Source organism: Salvia splendens, chromosome 15, assembly GCF_004379255.2.
Source record: "Salvia splendens isolate huo1 chromosome 15, SspV2, whole genome shotgun sequence".
NCBI lineage: Eukaryota > Viridiplantae > Streptophyta > Magnoliopsida > Lamiales > Lamiaceae > Salvia > Salvia splendens.
This window is the reverse complement of record NC_056046.1, coordinates 12,187,940-12,205,116: the sequence shown is the minus strand read 5'-3', so window position 1 is coordinate 12,205,116 and position 17,177 is coordinate 12,187,940. Positions and strand designations below refer to the sequence as shown.

Below are 17,177 nucleotides of genomic sequence, written 5' to 3'. Positions count from 1 at the left end.
ATTTTGCAGTGGCAAACAATATCTCTTACGTAGTAGTTTAAAATTATTCAGAATCGTGCCTTGTTTGTAGCCTTTTATTACACCATATCTTTATAATTGTTAATTAGTGTTCGTGTATTTTAAGAAGGAAACACGTGGGGTTAAATGCCATTTACCCTAGCTAGTCATTAGATTCTTGATTCCAATACATAGGGATAAATAACTAACATGTTGTTTTGTTGATTTTGATTCTATTTCTTCCTGTACTAAAAATTAGAGATGTCCCTCATGTTTTGGAAAGGCGTCCTTTGCTAGTGAGTGAAATAAATATTTTAATTAGCTAATTGAATAGAGCTGTAAGTTGTACAATGTGTTTTTTTCTTTTTAGGTTAATATGTATCAGCATCTACAAAAGGGTGTTTATAGCACGATTTAAAGTTTACTAGGACTTTAATTAATTAATTAATTAGCCTAGGCCCTACTAATTCATTTGGGATTTATATCTGTTTGCCTCGAACATATTTAATTTGAAGAGTCATAATCCATTTTCACCCATGCATGTTTTGGTAGGCATAATCATATGCTACTCCAAAATGAACATTAGGTTCTTAAGTATGCATAATTACGTAGCAAATGCGACGACGTGTCCACTCCCTTCTTCTAATTAATCAAACTTAATTAAATCTTTCCACAATAAAGGGAGATCAGTTATTATAAATAAACCGATTATTAGTATTAATTAATTAATGTCTCCGTCAATTTAAGGACTAAGATCGAGAGTAGTGATAAAATGGAAACTCTAAATATTGTATAAACTTCAAACTATGATCTGAACCGTTAAAAATATCAGCAGATGACAAAATAGTAGCAATAAAATATGTCAGCACAGTTTCAACACAATGTCAACACAGCATCAACCGTTGACACTGTGTTGACATTTTTTGTTGTTATTATTTTATCATCTGTTGACATTTTGTAATGATACAGATTATAGTTTAGAGTTTGTACAATATTTAGAGTTTGCATTTAATCACGTCCCATAAGATTGTTTTTCATACCAGATTAGGAGTACTTCTTTAAATAAAAGTCAACAATTCATTCATCAAGCATCTAGAGAGAGATAAAGGTTGGCAAAGGACCAAAATTTTCAACATACTTTTCTAATTGGTCCACAACATAATTACACGATAATGTACCTTCCATTTGTAATACATTTTATTATAATATATACATTTAATTCATAGTATGGAGATGGTGGTGTTGCCTATGTGTGTGATGTGGAGATGAGGGGAGAATAAGTAAAGGGAGAGAGGTAGGATTAGAGAGTAGTAAAGGTGTTAAGAGAGAAGGGGGGCTGGTCTGGGCTGTGTGTAAAAGATATATTTATAGAAGTTATAGGTGTTGTTGTTTGGTAATGTAAAAGGAGAAATGTTACATTTGAATGCAAAAACCTTACTTCACAGTTCACACTGTCCCCACTCTAAACTCTTCCCATATCAAACAAACACATATTTCCCTACCCTCCACTCTATTTCGCCCAATTCTTTAATTCTAGTATTTCTTTTCTCCTAATAAATTTAATTCTTATTACTCGGGTATTTCAATTTAAGTAGTAATTCAAAAAAATGAAGACAAACGTGGATTGCGACAAGTAGCTTTTTTCCAAATTTGATTTAAAACGCGTGCTATCATATTACTACAAATCTCAGAATATATCCCATTCCCATGGCTATGGACCACGTATTTCTTTTTTTCAATTATATGTATTTATATACTACTATACATTGTGTTTATTTTTATTGCACCAAACACTGGACCCCCGTGAATGATCCCTTTCTCCCTCCATTTCTCATTTGGCGTTATCCTCTTCCTTTTCCAATAACTTTTTTATTTTATTTGACAAACTAATTATAGTACGGCTACTAAATGTTGCACTATTTTGGTTAATTCTCAACATTTTGTATAAATAGTAGCAAAATAAACATGACTAAATTTTGTATGGAAAATTTCTATTTTAATGGAGTAGAAAGAAATGGAAAAATAGAGAAAGGGGGAGGAATAAATTACAAAGGTAAAGCTAAGGGGGAAAGGCAGAGGCTATATAGGAGCTAGAAGCTAGTTTTTCTCGAATCCAGCAAGGTTATTCTTCTATTTTTAAAACCCAAACAGATCCTTTTCCATGAGTATGCTCACTTCCTATTTAAATGATAAAAAAAACTGCTTTTTATTTACCAACCCAAACTTCATTAAAATCTAATTGAATGCTACTGAGCCCAATATATTTTGAGGTGTGATGAAACAACATCCTTATACAGAAGATTTGTCAGATGAAAAAAATATATAGGTTTAGCATTTAAAAAAAAAGTAGAAGAAGAAGCTAAGGCAGCAGATCCCAGAAATGAAACAGCAGCAGCAATAATAATAACGAATTGTAGAGGTTGACAGCAACTTGTCATCACAGCCGTAAACAAGACTTGTGCATTTTTCTCAAGCAACCAATTCTAGTGGGACACATTTTACATTTATAAATATCACACTCACATTTTTATTTTATTTTTTTAAATATTTTAAAATTAAATTAAAATGAGGGGCCCACACGCATTAATTGGTGGATTGAGGCAATGTATCACCCAAAACTCCAAGACCAAATGCTCTTGTCCCCACAGGCCACCCATCCCTTTTCCTTTCTATTTTCGTCTCATCACATTCTCCTTTTTATACTACTCTTTTAATTCCATTATTAATTAGCACAATTCATTCCTCATAAATATATACCAACTCCTCTCCATCTAACATATCCTACTCTTTTCTTGTAAGTATCGTCTCTGTAATGGGGCATTGCCACATGAGAATGCTTATGCCCATGTGAATTTATATATATAGGATAGGATTTATCATGAAATAAAAGCATCACTTTGTGTACAAAATCCAAATAATTTGAACTTATCGTATAAAGAAATTGCACTTTCGTGGTCCTGTAGAAAGCGTAATTTACAACAATTTATAAGATCACAAATTTACTTTATACATTAAGGTTGGTAGGGTTTAAACAAAAACAAGTTTTTATAAATTAAAAAAAAATTGATAATGAAATTTCACTTTTAATATGTATGCATTAGTTGGAAAATGTGTATTAACTCAAATTTGAAATTTTTATGGAATTTGAATTTACGACCATAGCTTCATTTAAAATTATTGATTTACTATAATTAATTTTCATGATCTAAAGGCTAAAAATAATTCCTAATTTTGAATATGGTTTTTGTTTTGGCCAACCTACCAACCATATTGTTACAGTGTAGAATACTTGCATTGAACGTATAAAATAATAATATTGAAAAAAAAATAAAATTTTGTTCACTTTGGAATCCAAACTCAGATTTGCATTCATCCAATAAGAGAATGACATCTATAATAGATATTTACAAGATTAAATTGGATCCTGGCGAAGTAATATAGGCCAGGGCGATGATTGTACCCCAAATTTATTTTTTAGCATAGACTAAAGGATCAATATTCATGGTGGATATTCTACCTTTCTCGGGCCGGTTCGATATAAATATTGATGATTGGGCCCATATAGAGTCCAATGAAGCCCAAATTCATAGCTTGAATTAGCTTATGTTACTTTGTAAGATCATTTTGGCTGTGTTCAGATAATCAAAGTCGTCAATTTAATGGAATTTAGATTCACAAAACAAAATCCCTCGAGCAAAAGTTCAAAGCCCAGCCACGTTAAATGGGCTTAAGCAACCCCTTCAATTTCTTTTTATTTGGCCCAATTTATTTATGATACGAAGTTCCTTTGCGGTGAGACACTATCTCTAATGATTCGCTTAAAACTTATTTTTGAGATTATTATTTTGTAAATTGCAAAAATACAAACTCCCATTCACGCAATACTCACGTAGGCACATCTTACTATGAAATGCAAGTCGATTAGTGAACCATTTTCTCTTTAGTCAACAGCTTGATATTCGAGTCACTTAGTATGCGTTCTTATAGGTGTGTATAATTATTTCAAGGAAAACATATGGACTCACAAAGTCGAATGTAATATATACAAACCTTTTTTTCTTAAAATCGAGGTAAAGAACAATGTAGATTGAATCTGAAATCTCTTCAATTCACACAAAGAGGTTTACCGATTGCATAGTCATAAATGAAACAATAACATTACATAATATGACATGCATTAACATTGTCGTCGTTGAAGAAGTTGCTAACTTTGTCGTCACCACGGTGGGTGACGGGCAACGAGCCGTGGCGGTCGGGCATGTTGTAGCCGTGGCGCCAATAGTTATAGCTCTCCTTGTACTCGACAGTGGTGTCCTTGAAATAGTGGTTGGCCGTCGTGAAGTAGAGCGGCGGGTTAGGGTACGGCCAAAACTCCGCCCTCTTTCCCGCCCTCCGCACCGCCTTCAGCACCTTATTCCGGTCCACGTATCCCATAACCGTCACCTTCTCCATCTCCAATTCCACCTCCACTGAGTCCACACCTGCTCAATCGCACCGATTTTTATTATAATTAATTTAAAAATAATACTCCCTTCGTCCCATTAATCGTGATAATATTTACCTCGGAGTTTGTGAATGGCCTCTTTTACAACTCTCTCGCATCCAGTGCAACACATCCTCACTTTGAGCTCCACTGTCTGTAAAGTGGCTTATTAATTCATAAACTAAAATGTGCATTTTTTAAGAGATTCTGTTTCCACTACTGTTTACATTAATCAAACGCATATCCATCCGTTCATTCACCTTTCTTCTTATTCCACTTCCATTTGTTCCTTTTGTTATTTCAAACATATTATCACACATTAAAGTGGATTTAATTAATTAAGTTTATCATAAACTCAACCATGTCTCCATTTAATCATATTTTAAAAATCAAATACGGCGCGCGCGGAAGAACAGGAAATTAAGCAAAACAAATAAAAAAAATCAAAGGGTTGCAAACAAACTATTTAAGCTATTAATCAATGATGAATCCGCGAATTTCTGATGTTAGTAAATGCTGGTAGAGAATAAAGACTACGACACAATGAATTTACGTGGTTCGATTTACTGAAGTAAATCTACGTCCACGGGAAGAAGGGAGGGCAAGATTGTATTGCTTGATCTGGGATTACAGCTTACAACACAGACTTGCTATATGATATTTTATCTCTAGAGAGCTTAACCCCTCTCTATCAGATCTAAGTTCTATTTATATATTGAACTAGATCGTGGCTTGCATCGCCACCCTAAGTCGTGGATGTCGTGTAGGTCATGGCCTAAGATCGTGGATGTAGCGTAGGTCATGGCCTACGATCGTGGCCTGAGTTGACACCACGTGGTAGTGGGTGTGTTGGAAGTTGTGGAAATCCTGTATGGGTCCACTAACTCCTTGTTCGGTCGAATACTGAGACCGAACTGCTTTGGTTGCCGATCTGAGAGTAGAGCTTGATGCCGACCTGAGAGCAGAGCTTGATTGGTTGGCTTTTACCGAGCTGCAGGCTGAGGCCGAACTCTTTGGTAATGCCGAACTCATACTCTTCCTTGGGCTTTGGGCTGATGGGCCGTCATTGCTGTTGGGCTTGTTTAGTACGCACCCCATCACTACCCCCCCCGAAGGGCGAAGTGAATCACTTCGGCGAAGTGAGTCACTTCGGCATTCTGGATAAAGGCAAGGGGGAGGCTGATGTCAGGGGACGTGCCTTGCACGTGACTGCATTAAGTGCGACAGTAAAATCCGGCCGTTGAATCCTGAAAAGGTGGGATTCGAAACGGTGCGACGATTTTGAAATCTTCGCCGAATCTGATAAATACCTCCTTTCTTCATCATTGAAGCACTTTTGCGACTGCTTCTTCTGCACTCTCTCTTTTTTGCGAAAATTCTCTCTCCGCTTTCAAGAATTTCTTCAGACTTTCTTCACCTTCAAAAAGTAAGAAAAATGTCTTCTTCTTCCTCTTCGGAGTCGGGTAGCGGTAGGAGAGGCGGTAAGGGGTCTTCTGGCCGGAAAGAGTCCGGGGAGAAGACCGTAGAGTATTTCCATAGTATTTTGAGTAAGGATACTGTGATATCCCTACCCGAAAAATACTTTTTTCCTGGGGGGAAGGCGGTGGTACCTGACGGTGATCATAGGGCTGACTCCCCGCCGGAGGGTTACGCCACCGTGTACGAGGCCTGCTTAGAATGCGGGCTTCGTTTCCCCCTCCCTTCTGCCTTTATAGATTTACTAGATTTTTTTCAGCTTCCTTTAGGCCAGGTGACTCCGAACTCTTGGAGGCACTTATCGGCCTTCGCTGCCGAACTCCGTAAGTTAGGAAGGGATTTGTCTTTGAAGGCGATCCTTAAATTCTTTCAATTTAAGAGGAAGGGGTCTTGGTTTTACTTGATCCCTGTACAGCCCTTTAGGGCCTTTTGTAAAACGAAGTGGCCGAAGTGGCAAAACCGCTTCTTCTACTATGATAGGACCGCGGCTCCTAGTTTTCCCTGGAGAGGGCCGAAGTCCGTTATCCGTCATCCTCGGCCTGAACCGTTGGACGAGCTCGATGGCGAGCTCAACAAGATTCCCATAGTTAGGAAACAATACACGGAGTCTGAGCTCGTCAAGGGCGACGTCGTGTTCGACATCTCGTCTTCGGACGAAGAGGCCGAGGGTGAGGATTTCTCTTTATCTTTATGCTCTACTGCTTTAACGAAGAAAATCTGACTTTGTTGTTTTTTTTTTTTTTTTTTTTTTTTTTTTTTTGACAGTGAACTTGCTGAATAAGGCTATCCGAAAGTCCTCCGAGCTTGTGGAGCCGGAGAGGCAGAGAGCCCCTCGCTCGGCGTCTGAAGCCGAGAAGAATCCGAAGAGGCAAAAAACCTCTTCTTCGGATCCGAAAGAGCCGGAGCCGTGCTCGGCTAAAGGGAAGGGGAAATTTCATGAGTCCCCAAGAGTGCCGGGGAAAGACCTGGTCATCTCCGAGGTGGTTGCAGACATCCCGGAACACGTCCCTGAGCCTTTTCAATGGCCGACGAATTTTGTGGAGGTAAGCTTTCTGACTTGGCTTCTTTTCCACATTTTTTGATGGCCATTCTGTTGAGTTTTTTCCTTGTTCATCTTCAGAGAGCCAAGCTCGTCTCTGTGGAGCTCTCCAAAGCATCCCACGACTACGAGGAGATGCAGAAGAAGTTGCATCTTGCTCGTAGTCTGGCCGAACAGGCTGAGGCCAAATTTGAGAGGGCCCGAGCTGCTAGGATCTCGGCTCAGGATGAAGCCCGGTCAGCCAAAAACCAGCTCATCATCCTGCAAGAGCAGACGAAGCACCGGGAGGCTCAGAAGGAGGCTGCCGCCGTGGCTGCCCAGGGGGAGGCTCTCCGTGTTTACACGGAGAAACTCTTTTTGAGCGGCCAGTTCTCGGCCTTTGTCGGTAGTCTGGTAAGGCTAATTACCGATAAGGGCGAGCAGGGGGCCGACGTCGTGCTGCCTCTGTACAGCCGAGAGATAGCAGCTCGGCTTCAGAATCTGCCGCTCCTTGAGGAGCTCGCTTCATCCTCGGTCCTGCTTTCTGCAGACCGAGTCTGGAGTTGTCGAGCTGATCGGGACGAGAACCTGGAGGCTATCTTTGCCTCCGTGGGACCCGTTTCACCCGCTTCGACTTACAACGGAGAGGGTGAGGCCGAGCCGCTGGAGCAGGAGGCCGAAGTCGAGCGGGCCGGGCATCCGGAGAAGGAAGCCGATCAGGAGGCGGAGGCGAGGCCGGCAGGATGCGAGGCCGAGGCTGAGGTAGCTCAGGAGAAAGAAGCTGAACCAGACCGAGGAGCCGGAGACGAAGCTGGCGGAGTATGATTTCGTCTCCCTTCTCTTAGTCTAGTTTCTTCCTTGTAAAATGGCCTTGAAGCCCTCCTAGTGTAAAAAATTTTCCTTGTGAATGAAAAATTCTCTACACTTGTCTTCGTATAGCTTTTCGTACTCGCCTTTATTCCTGTTGTATTTTACTATCTGCTCGGTACAGCTGCCGAACTAATATAGCTGCTTTGTACTCAAGGAGATGGAGATACTTCACTGGAAACGGCTGTACTCTTCGGCTTTAGACGAAGCTGAGAAAAGAGCTATAGCCGATCAGACGAAGAATGACGAGCTTCTGGCTCGTTTAGTGAAGCTGGAGGCCGATAATAAGGACTTAGAGTCCGATAAGAAGGATCTGGAGGCCGAGCTGAATACGACCATTGCTGAGAGGACTGCGTACGAGGATTACATCCGTGTGCGCGGGGGAGTGACCATATCAGATGTTCAGAGTCGAGTTGACGAACTGTGGGAGGAATATCATGTACTCCGGAGGAACAATGCGCTGGAGAGCTCGGCTTGCCAACAAGTTGTGAAATCATTACGGCGCTGGGCTTCTCGGTACGACATCATTCTCTCCCGGCGTCCCTCAATCGAGAGATTCCTTAGGCATTTCCCGCCAACAGATGCTCGCACTCCAGATCAAGCCTCTGGTTCCCTTGTTCAAAATCCTACTCCAAGTCAACAACGAACTCCGGAACAGCCGGAAACGTCAAGACGAGAACGGGCTCAGGAGCAACCGGAATCGTCAAGACAGGGACGGACTGAAATTCGCCGAGAAGTTGTGACTATGAGCGAGCAAGATCAGCAGATGCTTATTGCAGAGACTCTTCATCGCCGAGGGGTTAGAGCTTCTGGGGCTCGCGGAAGAGGTGTTGGGTCGAGGATAGCATCTCGTCGGCCTGCTTATTCTTCATCTGCTCGGAACAACCGAACTCGGCTTCCAGAGGATTTTGCAGATAGGTGGCTTAACTTTAGCAACCGAGGACAGTAGAATAGTCCCTTGTAATGGCGTAATGCCTTCTCGTAGGGGAGCTGAATTGTCTGCCGAACGAGATTTAATAAATGAAATTTTTTCCTTTCGCTTTTATCACTGCTTACTTACAGCTCTGCGAAACAATTTCATCGTGCTCGTCATCGGTCTTATGAAGTGAGCTTCTTTGATCGGACTCGTATTTGGACTTTGAAGTAAGCTTCTTTGACCGGACTCGTCTTTGATCTTATGAAGGAAACTTCTTTGACCGGACTTGGTTTGTGTTCTAATTTGGCGATTTTTGTCGCCGGGATCGAACTTTCCCTTGTCCTAATTCGGCGAGTTTTATCGCGTGGATCGGACTTTCCCAGTTAACCGAAGTGGTCTTATGCAGTAAACCTCTTTGACTAGACATGGTCGTCCTCGGTCTTATGAGGTAAACTTCTTTGACCGAACTTGGTCGTCCTAATTCGGCGAGGTTTATCGCGTGGATCGGACTTTCCCTTATTGCAGTTCGTTTCAGACGAAGTGCTTATTTCTTAAGCCGAATTGTGGTCTTGTATCTTCCTGAGAAGCTTGGACTCACAATCGTTGGCTTATTGCAGTTCGTTTCAGACGAAGTGCTTGTTAAGCTGAATTGTGGTCTTGTATCCTCCTTGGAAGCTTGGACTCACAGTCGTTGGCTTGTTGCAGTTCGTTTCAGACGGACTGCTTGTTAAGCTGAATTGTGGTCTTGTATCCTCCTTAGAAGCTTGGACTCACAATAGTCTTTAATAATCGATCTAAAAAGGGGATCAGTCTTTAAAGAACGATATACCTTGGTACCATTTGTAAGAGACGACAAGCACATAGAGACAAAACACATAGAGAAAAAATGAAAAAGATGAAAGAAGAAAAAAAAACTTTAAACTTTTTTTTTAAAAAACGACAAGTAAAAGGTACAAGTAAGAAACAAACAAATAAAAACATATACCCCTATGACCGAACTAGACACGAGACGGACTGACCGGACTTTTGTCTCTTACAAGTGGAACTTCTTGAGGTTGGAGACGTGCCATGTTCGGGGTACTTGTTCTCCTGACATGTGAGTCAATTTATAAGACCCTTTGCCGAGGATTTCTGACACCCGATATGGACCCTCCCATGTGGGTTCGAGTTTGCCCAGCTTTTCTGCTCGGCTTACTTCGTTGTTTCTCAAGACGAGATCTCCCACTTGAAATTGAAGCTTTTTCACCCTTTGGTTATAATACCGGGCTACTTGCTCCTTATACTTGGCTGCTTTTATGCACGCCAATTCTCTTCTTTCTTCGGCGAGATCTAGTTCTGCTCTCAGTCCGTCGTCATTCATTTCTGAGGAGAAATTTAGAGTTCGGGGACTGGGTACGCCGATCTCCACCGGAATTACGGCTTCAGTGCCGTACACCAGACTATACGGAGTTTCACCGTTGGAGGTTTTGGGTGTAGTTCGGTAGGACCATAGGACTTGAGGGAGATTTTCTACCCATTGTCCTTTGGCTTGTTCTAACCGAGCTTTTAACCCTTTCACCAGAATCCGGTTCGTTACTTCCGTTTGTCCGTTTGCTTGGGGATGGGAGACCGAAGTGAACCGCTGTTGAATGTTCAGCTCTTGGCACCAATTCTTGAACGTCTTGTCGGTGAACTGAGTCCCATTATCCGAGATGAGGATGTGGGGTATGCCAAATCGGCACACTATGTTCTTCCAGACGAAGTCCAATGCCTTTGAGCTCGTTATCGTAGCTAATGGTTCAGCCTCCACCCACTTCGTGAAGTAGTCCACGGCAACGATAAGGAATTTCATTTGCCGAGGAGCTTGAGGAAGTGGTCCCACTATGTCTATGCCCCATTGCATGAAAGGCCAAGGGCTTTGCATAGTGTATAGATCGGTCTGCGGCATCCTTGGGACATTTGCATGAATTTGGCACTTCGTACACTTCTTGACGAGCTGCACTGCCTCTTGTACCATGGTTGGCCAATAATATCCCCATCTCAGAACTTTTTTAGCTAAAGCTCTGGCTCCGATGTGGCTACCGCACGATCCTTCATGAACTTCTCTGAGGATGTAGTCCGTCTCTTCTGGTCCTACGCACCGCAATAACGGCTGGAGGTAAGACTTTCTAAAGAGGACTCCTTCATGAAGTTCGTACCGAAGTGCTCGGCACGTGATCTTCCGAGCTTCTCTCTTATCCTCGGGCAATTGTCCTTGATCCAGATACTGCAAGATCGGCGTCATCCAGTTCGGCGAGCTGGATACTGAATGTACCTCGGCTTCATCAATGCTTCGATGCATTAATTCTTCCGCCTTTGAGCTCGGATCTGAGGCCAACTTACTTAAGGTATCTGCTCGGCTATTTTCCGCTCTGGGAATGCGGATTATCCGAAAATAGGAGAAACTTCGGCTGATGCTTTGCGCTTTGTCCAAATACTTCTTCATTCTCTCGTCACGAGCTTCACTTGTACCCAACATGTGATTTACTATGACTTGTGAATCACAATGGACTTTGAGAGATTTGACGAGCAGACTTTGCGCTAACTGGAGTCCGGCCAGGAGGGCTTCGTACTCGGCTTCATTATTAGTAGTGGGGAATAGGAACCGAAGTGAGTAGGTTACCTCGTGTCCGTCGGGAGCGACAAGTAAAATACCAGCTCCACTTCCCATCTTGTTTGAAGCTCCATCCACGAATCCGCTCCAGCAGTCCGGCGGCTCTACTTCGGATTCCAAGGGCTGTGCTAGTTCGGCATTGGCAGAATTCTTCTGTTCGGCAATAACAGGAATTGCTTGATCGAACTTTGCTTCTGCAAGAAAATCTGCCAAGGCTTGTCCCTTGATGGCTTTCCGAGGTAGATATTCAATTGTGTGCTCTCCCAACTCTATAGCCCACTTGGCGATTCTGCCTGATGCTTCTGGTTTGGTCAACACTTGCCGAAGTGGCAGATCAGTTAAGACGCATACCTTGTGAGCATAGAAGTATGGCCGCAGTCTCCTTGCTGCATTTACTAATGCCAGAGCAATCTTTTCCAGAGGTTGATACCTGGTTTCTGGACCTCTTAATGCTCGGCTTGTAAAATAGATGGGAAGCTGCTTTAGGCCTTCTTCTCGTACAAGCACCGCGCTGATGGTTTGATCCGATGCCGCTAAGTATAAGAATATTACTTCGGCTTCGGTTGGAGCAGAGAGAATAGGAAGCTCGGCTAGATAACTTTTGAGCTCGTCAAAGGCCTTTTTCTGCTCGGCTCCCCACTCGAACTTTGGTGCCTTTTTCAACACCTTGAAGAACGGCAGTTGCTTTTCGGCTGCTTGGGAAAGGAATCGATTCAGTGCGGCTAGACATCCGGTTAGCCTTTGCACGTCATGTATGGACTTCGGCATTGCCATGTTCTGAACGACTTGAACTTTTGAGGGGTTTGCCTTGAGTCCGTCCTTTGAAACCCAACAACCCAGAAACTTTCCCGAATCTACCAAAAGGTACACTTTTGGGGATTAAGTTTGAGGTTGGCTTTCTTGAGCACGTTGAGAGTGGACTTGAGGTTGTGCTCGTACTCCGAAGTGCTTTTGCTTTTGACGACTATATCGTCAACATACACTTCGACCTCCTTTCCAATCAGGTGCCGAAAAAGCTTGTCTACCATCCTTTGATAAGTGGCTCCGGCATTCTTTAAACCGAATGGCATCTTTTTATAAGCGAAAATGCCGAAATCAGTAATGAAGGCCGTTTTTGAAGCGTCAATCTCATCCATTAAAACTTGATGGTATCCTTTGTACAGATCAAGAAAACAAAAAATTTCAAAGCCTATCAAAGCTTCTACTTTTTTATCTATGTTCGGAAGGGGATAGCAATCTTTGGGACAGTGCTTATTTAGATCGGTGAAATCTATGCACATCCGCCATCCTCCTTCCTTTTTCTTGATCATGACAGGATTGGCCACCCACGAAGGATACTTCACTTCGAATAACACATCCGCCTTCAATAATTGACGGACTTCGTCATGGATGACTTGACTTCGTTCTGCCGCAAAGAGTCTTTGCTTCTGTTTTATCGGCCGGACCGAAGGATCAATATTTAACCGATGAGTGATTACCTCGGGGGGCACTCCGGTCATGTCCAACGGAGACCATGCAAAGACGTCTTTATACTCCTTGAGGAGCTGGATGGTTTTTTCCCGAAGTAGAGGCGTTCCCGCGAAGCCGATCTTAACCGTTCTGGATGGATCGTCTTCGTACAGCTGAACTGTCATCGAATTCGGCTCCGGTATGACTTCGGTCATTGCCTCTGACTCCGGCTGCTGTGATTGCTATGCTTGGTGGTGCCGATCTGACTGCTCGGCACTTCTAAGCGCAATTTGCAGACATTCCTTTGCTCTCTTTTGGTCACCTCGGATGACCGCTATCCCTCCTTTAGTAGGGATCTTGATGGTGAGGTGATAAGTGGAGCAAATGGCCCGAACTGTGTTGAGCCAGTCTCTTCCCAGGATGACGTTGTACGGGGACCGAGCTTTCACCACGAAAAACTCAATCATCGTACTGGAGCTAGTAGGCGCTTTCCCCACCGTGATCGGAAGGCTGATAATACCTTCAGGGCGGGTGTCCTCCTGGGCGAAGCTCTTCAGGGGAAGCGGAGCCGGACTGAGCCGAGCTGGGTCCACTTCTAGTTTGTCGAAGCACTCTTTAAAAAGAATGCTGACTGACGCTCCTGTATCCACAAACACCCTGTGGATCAGTTTGTTTGCCACTCCGGCTTGGATGACAATGGCGTCTTGGTGAGGAGAGATGGCCGGGACGGGATCAGCATCCGAGAACGTAATCACTTCGTCCTGCTTCAGCCTTTTATGCGTTGGCTCCTCTCGATTGGAGCCTCTGCGCTCTGACTTCAGGGACGACTTGGTCTTCCCGGCAGGGAGAGCGTCAATAGTCTGGATTACTCCATCATATTGCGGCTCGTCATCGTCTTCGGGATCCGGCTGCCTTTTCGGATCCTGAGGAGCGCAGTTCGCACCTCTCTGCTTCTTATTCTTCTTTGACTGCTTGCTTTGGTATTTTTTCAATGTCCCTGCCTTCACAAGAACATCGATACCTGCAGCCAAGTTTCTGCACTCCTCGGTATCGTGACCGTGGTCTTGATGGTAGGAGCAGTAGTTATCCTGGGGTCGGCGCGCGGCTGATTTCGTCATCCGCTTTGGCTTTTCGAACAGGTCAGAGTGCAGTTCGAAAATTTCCGCTCTCGGCTTGTTCAGCGGTACGAACTGAGCGGGCGGCTTCTCGGGATTGAGACGGGGTCCCAATCTGTCTTGCACCGGAGCCCTTTGAATTCTTTCAAATGGAGTCCGGCGAGGATGCCCCTGATCGCTATGATCGGGCTTCCTTCTGTCTCCTCGGGATGATGAGCTGTCTAACGACCGTTTGCGACGGTCTGCCTCATCGGCCCGGGAGTACTGGTCCGCAATGTCCCACATTTCCTGAGCTGTCTGCGGACCACACTCAACGAGCTTCCTGTAGAGAGCTCCGGGCAGGATTCCATTTTGGAATGCCGAGATGACAAGCAGATCGTTGAGATCGTCTACTTGCAGGCATTCCTTGTGGAATCTTGTCATAAAGTCGTTGATTTTTTCGTCGCGACCTTGACGAATGGAAAGCAGCTGAGCCGAAGTGATTCGGACTTCCGCTTTCTGAAAGAACCTCCTATGGAATGCATCCATTAGATCTCGGTAAGATCTAATGCTGCCTTGGGGGAGGCTATCGAACCACCTTCTTGCGTTCCCGATGAGCAGCTCGGGAAACAGCTTGCACATGTGGACCTCGTTGAGACCCTGGTTCGCCATGTTATATTGATAGCGTCCCAAGAAATCATGAGGATCCACGAGTCCGTCATAGGTTATCGACGGAGTTCGGTAGTTCTGTGGTAGGGGAGTTCGGGTAATATCGTCCGAGAACGGAGTCCTCAATGCTCCGTACATGGCGAACCCGACATTTCTTCGGTATGGAGGAGATGGAGTTCTCCTGTGATTCCGGTACCGAGGATTCTTTCTCCTGGAAGACATGACACTACTGCGGTAGTGACTGTCTCGTATGGAGGGAGAGGGAGAATCCGCCGTTTTCGTCTCCGGCTGCTTTTGGCTTTTTTGCAGGAAGGTTAAGAATTCCTCCTGCTTTTCAGCCAAAAACAGCTTGACAGCCTCGTTCAAATCGGGCTGCTGGGAAGACTCGGTGTGACGGCTTTTGGAGCGGCTAGTTCCTTCACCGTGAGAACAGGAGGTAGTCTCCCGAGGCTGTTTCCCAGAGCTGCGGGCTGGACTAGCTTCCTCCTGGTTATCGCGAACGGTGTTACGGGTGTTACGTGATCTGGTACGCATTTTTGGGGTGGAAAAGGGTCAAAAATTCGCTTTATCACAAATTTTGTTCTCTGTTTCCCACAGACGGCGCCAGTGATGAATCCGTGAATTTCTGATGTTAGTAAATGCTGGTAGAGAATAAAGACTACGACACAATGAATTTACGTGGTTCGATTTACTGAAGTAAATCTACGTCCACGGGAAGAAGGGAGGGCAAGATTGTATTGCTTGATCTGGGATTACAGCTTACAACACAGACTTGCTATATGATATTTTATCTCTAGAGAGCTTAACCCCTCTCTATCAGATCTAAGTTCTATTTATATATTGAACTAGATCGTGGCTTGCATCGCCACCCTAAGTCGTGGATGTCGTGTAGGTCATGGCCTAAGATCGTGGATGTAGCGTAGGTCATGGCCTACGATCGTGGCCTGAGTTGACACCACGTGGTAGTGGGTGTGTTGGAAGTTGTGGAAATCCTGTATGGGTCCACTAACTCCTTGTTCGGTCGAATACTGAGACCGAACTGCTTTGGTTGCCGATCTGAGAGTAGAGCTTGATGCCGACCTGAGAGCAGAGCTTGATTGGTTGGCTTTTACCGAGCTGCAGGCTGAGGCCGAACTCTTTGGTAATGCCGAACTCATACTCTTCCTTGGGCTTTGGGCTGATGGGCCGTCATTGCTGTTGGGCTTGTTTAGTACGCACCCCATCAATCAACATCATTAAATCATAAATAAATCAAGCTCAAACATTTGAATTAGATGAAGCCCTCTTTATGGATCCTTTAACAAAAATGATCAAATTCTTCAATAGCAACCGAGTTCAAAAAACGCTTCCCTTTCAGCTAATTGATCGGGCGTTCTAGTCATTTAGAGGGTTTATGGTGTAAGTAATTTCAAACAAGAAAAACACAAACATATGTAATCTAGAAATACATAATATTAGCATAATCATCACAATATAATAAAACTACATGGCATAATATATTAGTGAGCATGAAGAATTTCTATTGATGCATGTAAGTTCCTTAACATGAAGATATAGATAAGAAGAATGCATATATATGTTATAAACCTGAAGAGAGAGAGGGCGGCCCTTCTTAGGCATGGGTTTGAAATGAGTGGAATTTGCAGTGTGATGATGAAGATGATGATGGTGATGATGATCTTGATAGTTCACAAAGCAATATGTCAAGGCAGAAAACAAGGAGCCAAATAGCCTCTTTACCAACTTAGCCATTTTTTGGAGAGAATATAAAGAGAGAGAGAGAGAGAGAGAGTAAGTTGATGAAGAAAGGATTAGCAGACTAATGATCCAACTTGAACCCAAAATTATTCCTCAAAAAGGCATCTCTTGCTTTCTTCCTTGTCATATATTCCGCACAATGTTGTCTGTTTAATGCAACTATTCCCTTCCATCCAATTCTTCTTTTATTTCTATTTTTTTTTATGTTAGTGCTGTTTTGAGGGGTCTTGTTTTCGTGGCATGTCGACTAACTCTGCAATATTCTTTTCTCTCATCAAATATCTAATTCCTTGACACCATTAATAATAGTAATAAAGAAAAGATTGATTTTTGTGTATAAAATAAAAATGACCCTTTTGGGAGGGAATGACATCTGGACTATAAGGCCACTTTCAATCTCAAATGGCTGCTGACACTACTTAATAACAGAATATTTCTGCAGATGGACTTGATATCGTGAGTTAAAATACAAAGTTATCAAATAATATTCTATTTCATATAGCAAAAATCTACTTTTTTGTTTCACCTTCTTTCCTCAACATGTACAATCTACCATCTTCCATCCATTGTATTCTACAAATTATTCCCTCGCATCAAAATCATCTGATGGCTACACTTGTGTAGTCTCGTAATTTATAAAGATATAGGAGAATTTTTTTATTTAAAAGTATTGTTTTAAATTTTAATGCATAGTAATAAATTAATAATGACTGTGAATCCTTGTGATTTTATTTTAAAATTATGATTATTTGTCTGTTTATTTAATTTGTGCAAATATTGAGAAAATTGGGTGCTAAGTATAGTATAATACTGCATCA

The 17,177-nt window shown here is 43.0% G+C and overlaps 1 protein-coding gene across 1 annotated transcript; it reads right to left on the bottom strand.

Annotated features, from left to right (window-relative positions):
* Window positions 1-3,997: 3,997 nt before the first annotated feature.
* Window positions 3,998-16,397, bottom strand: LOC121769353 (heavy metal-associated isoprenylated plant protein 30-like). Its single transcript, XM_042166133.1, has 3 exons — window positions 16,189-16,397; window positions 4,559-4,634; window positions 3,998-4,478 (listed from the first exon to the last, which is right to left on the bottom strand). Exons 1-3 carry the CDS (start codon window positions 16,351-16,353, stop codon window positions 4,156-4,158), a joined length of 564 nt encoding a protein of 187 aa, XP_042022067.1. The 5' UTR covers window positions 16,354-16,397; the 3' UTR covers window positions 3,998-4,155.
* Between the last annotated feature and the right edge of the window lie 780 nt (window positions 16,398-17,177).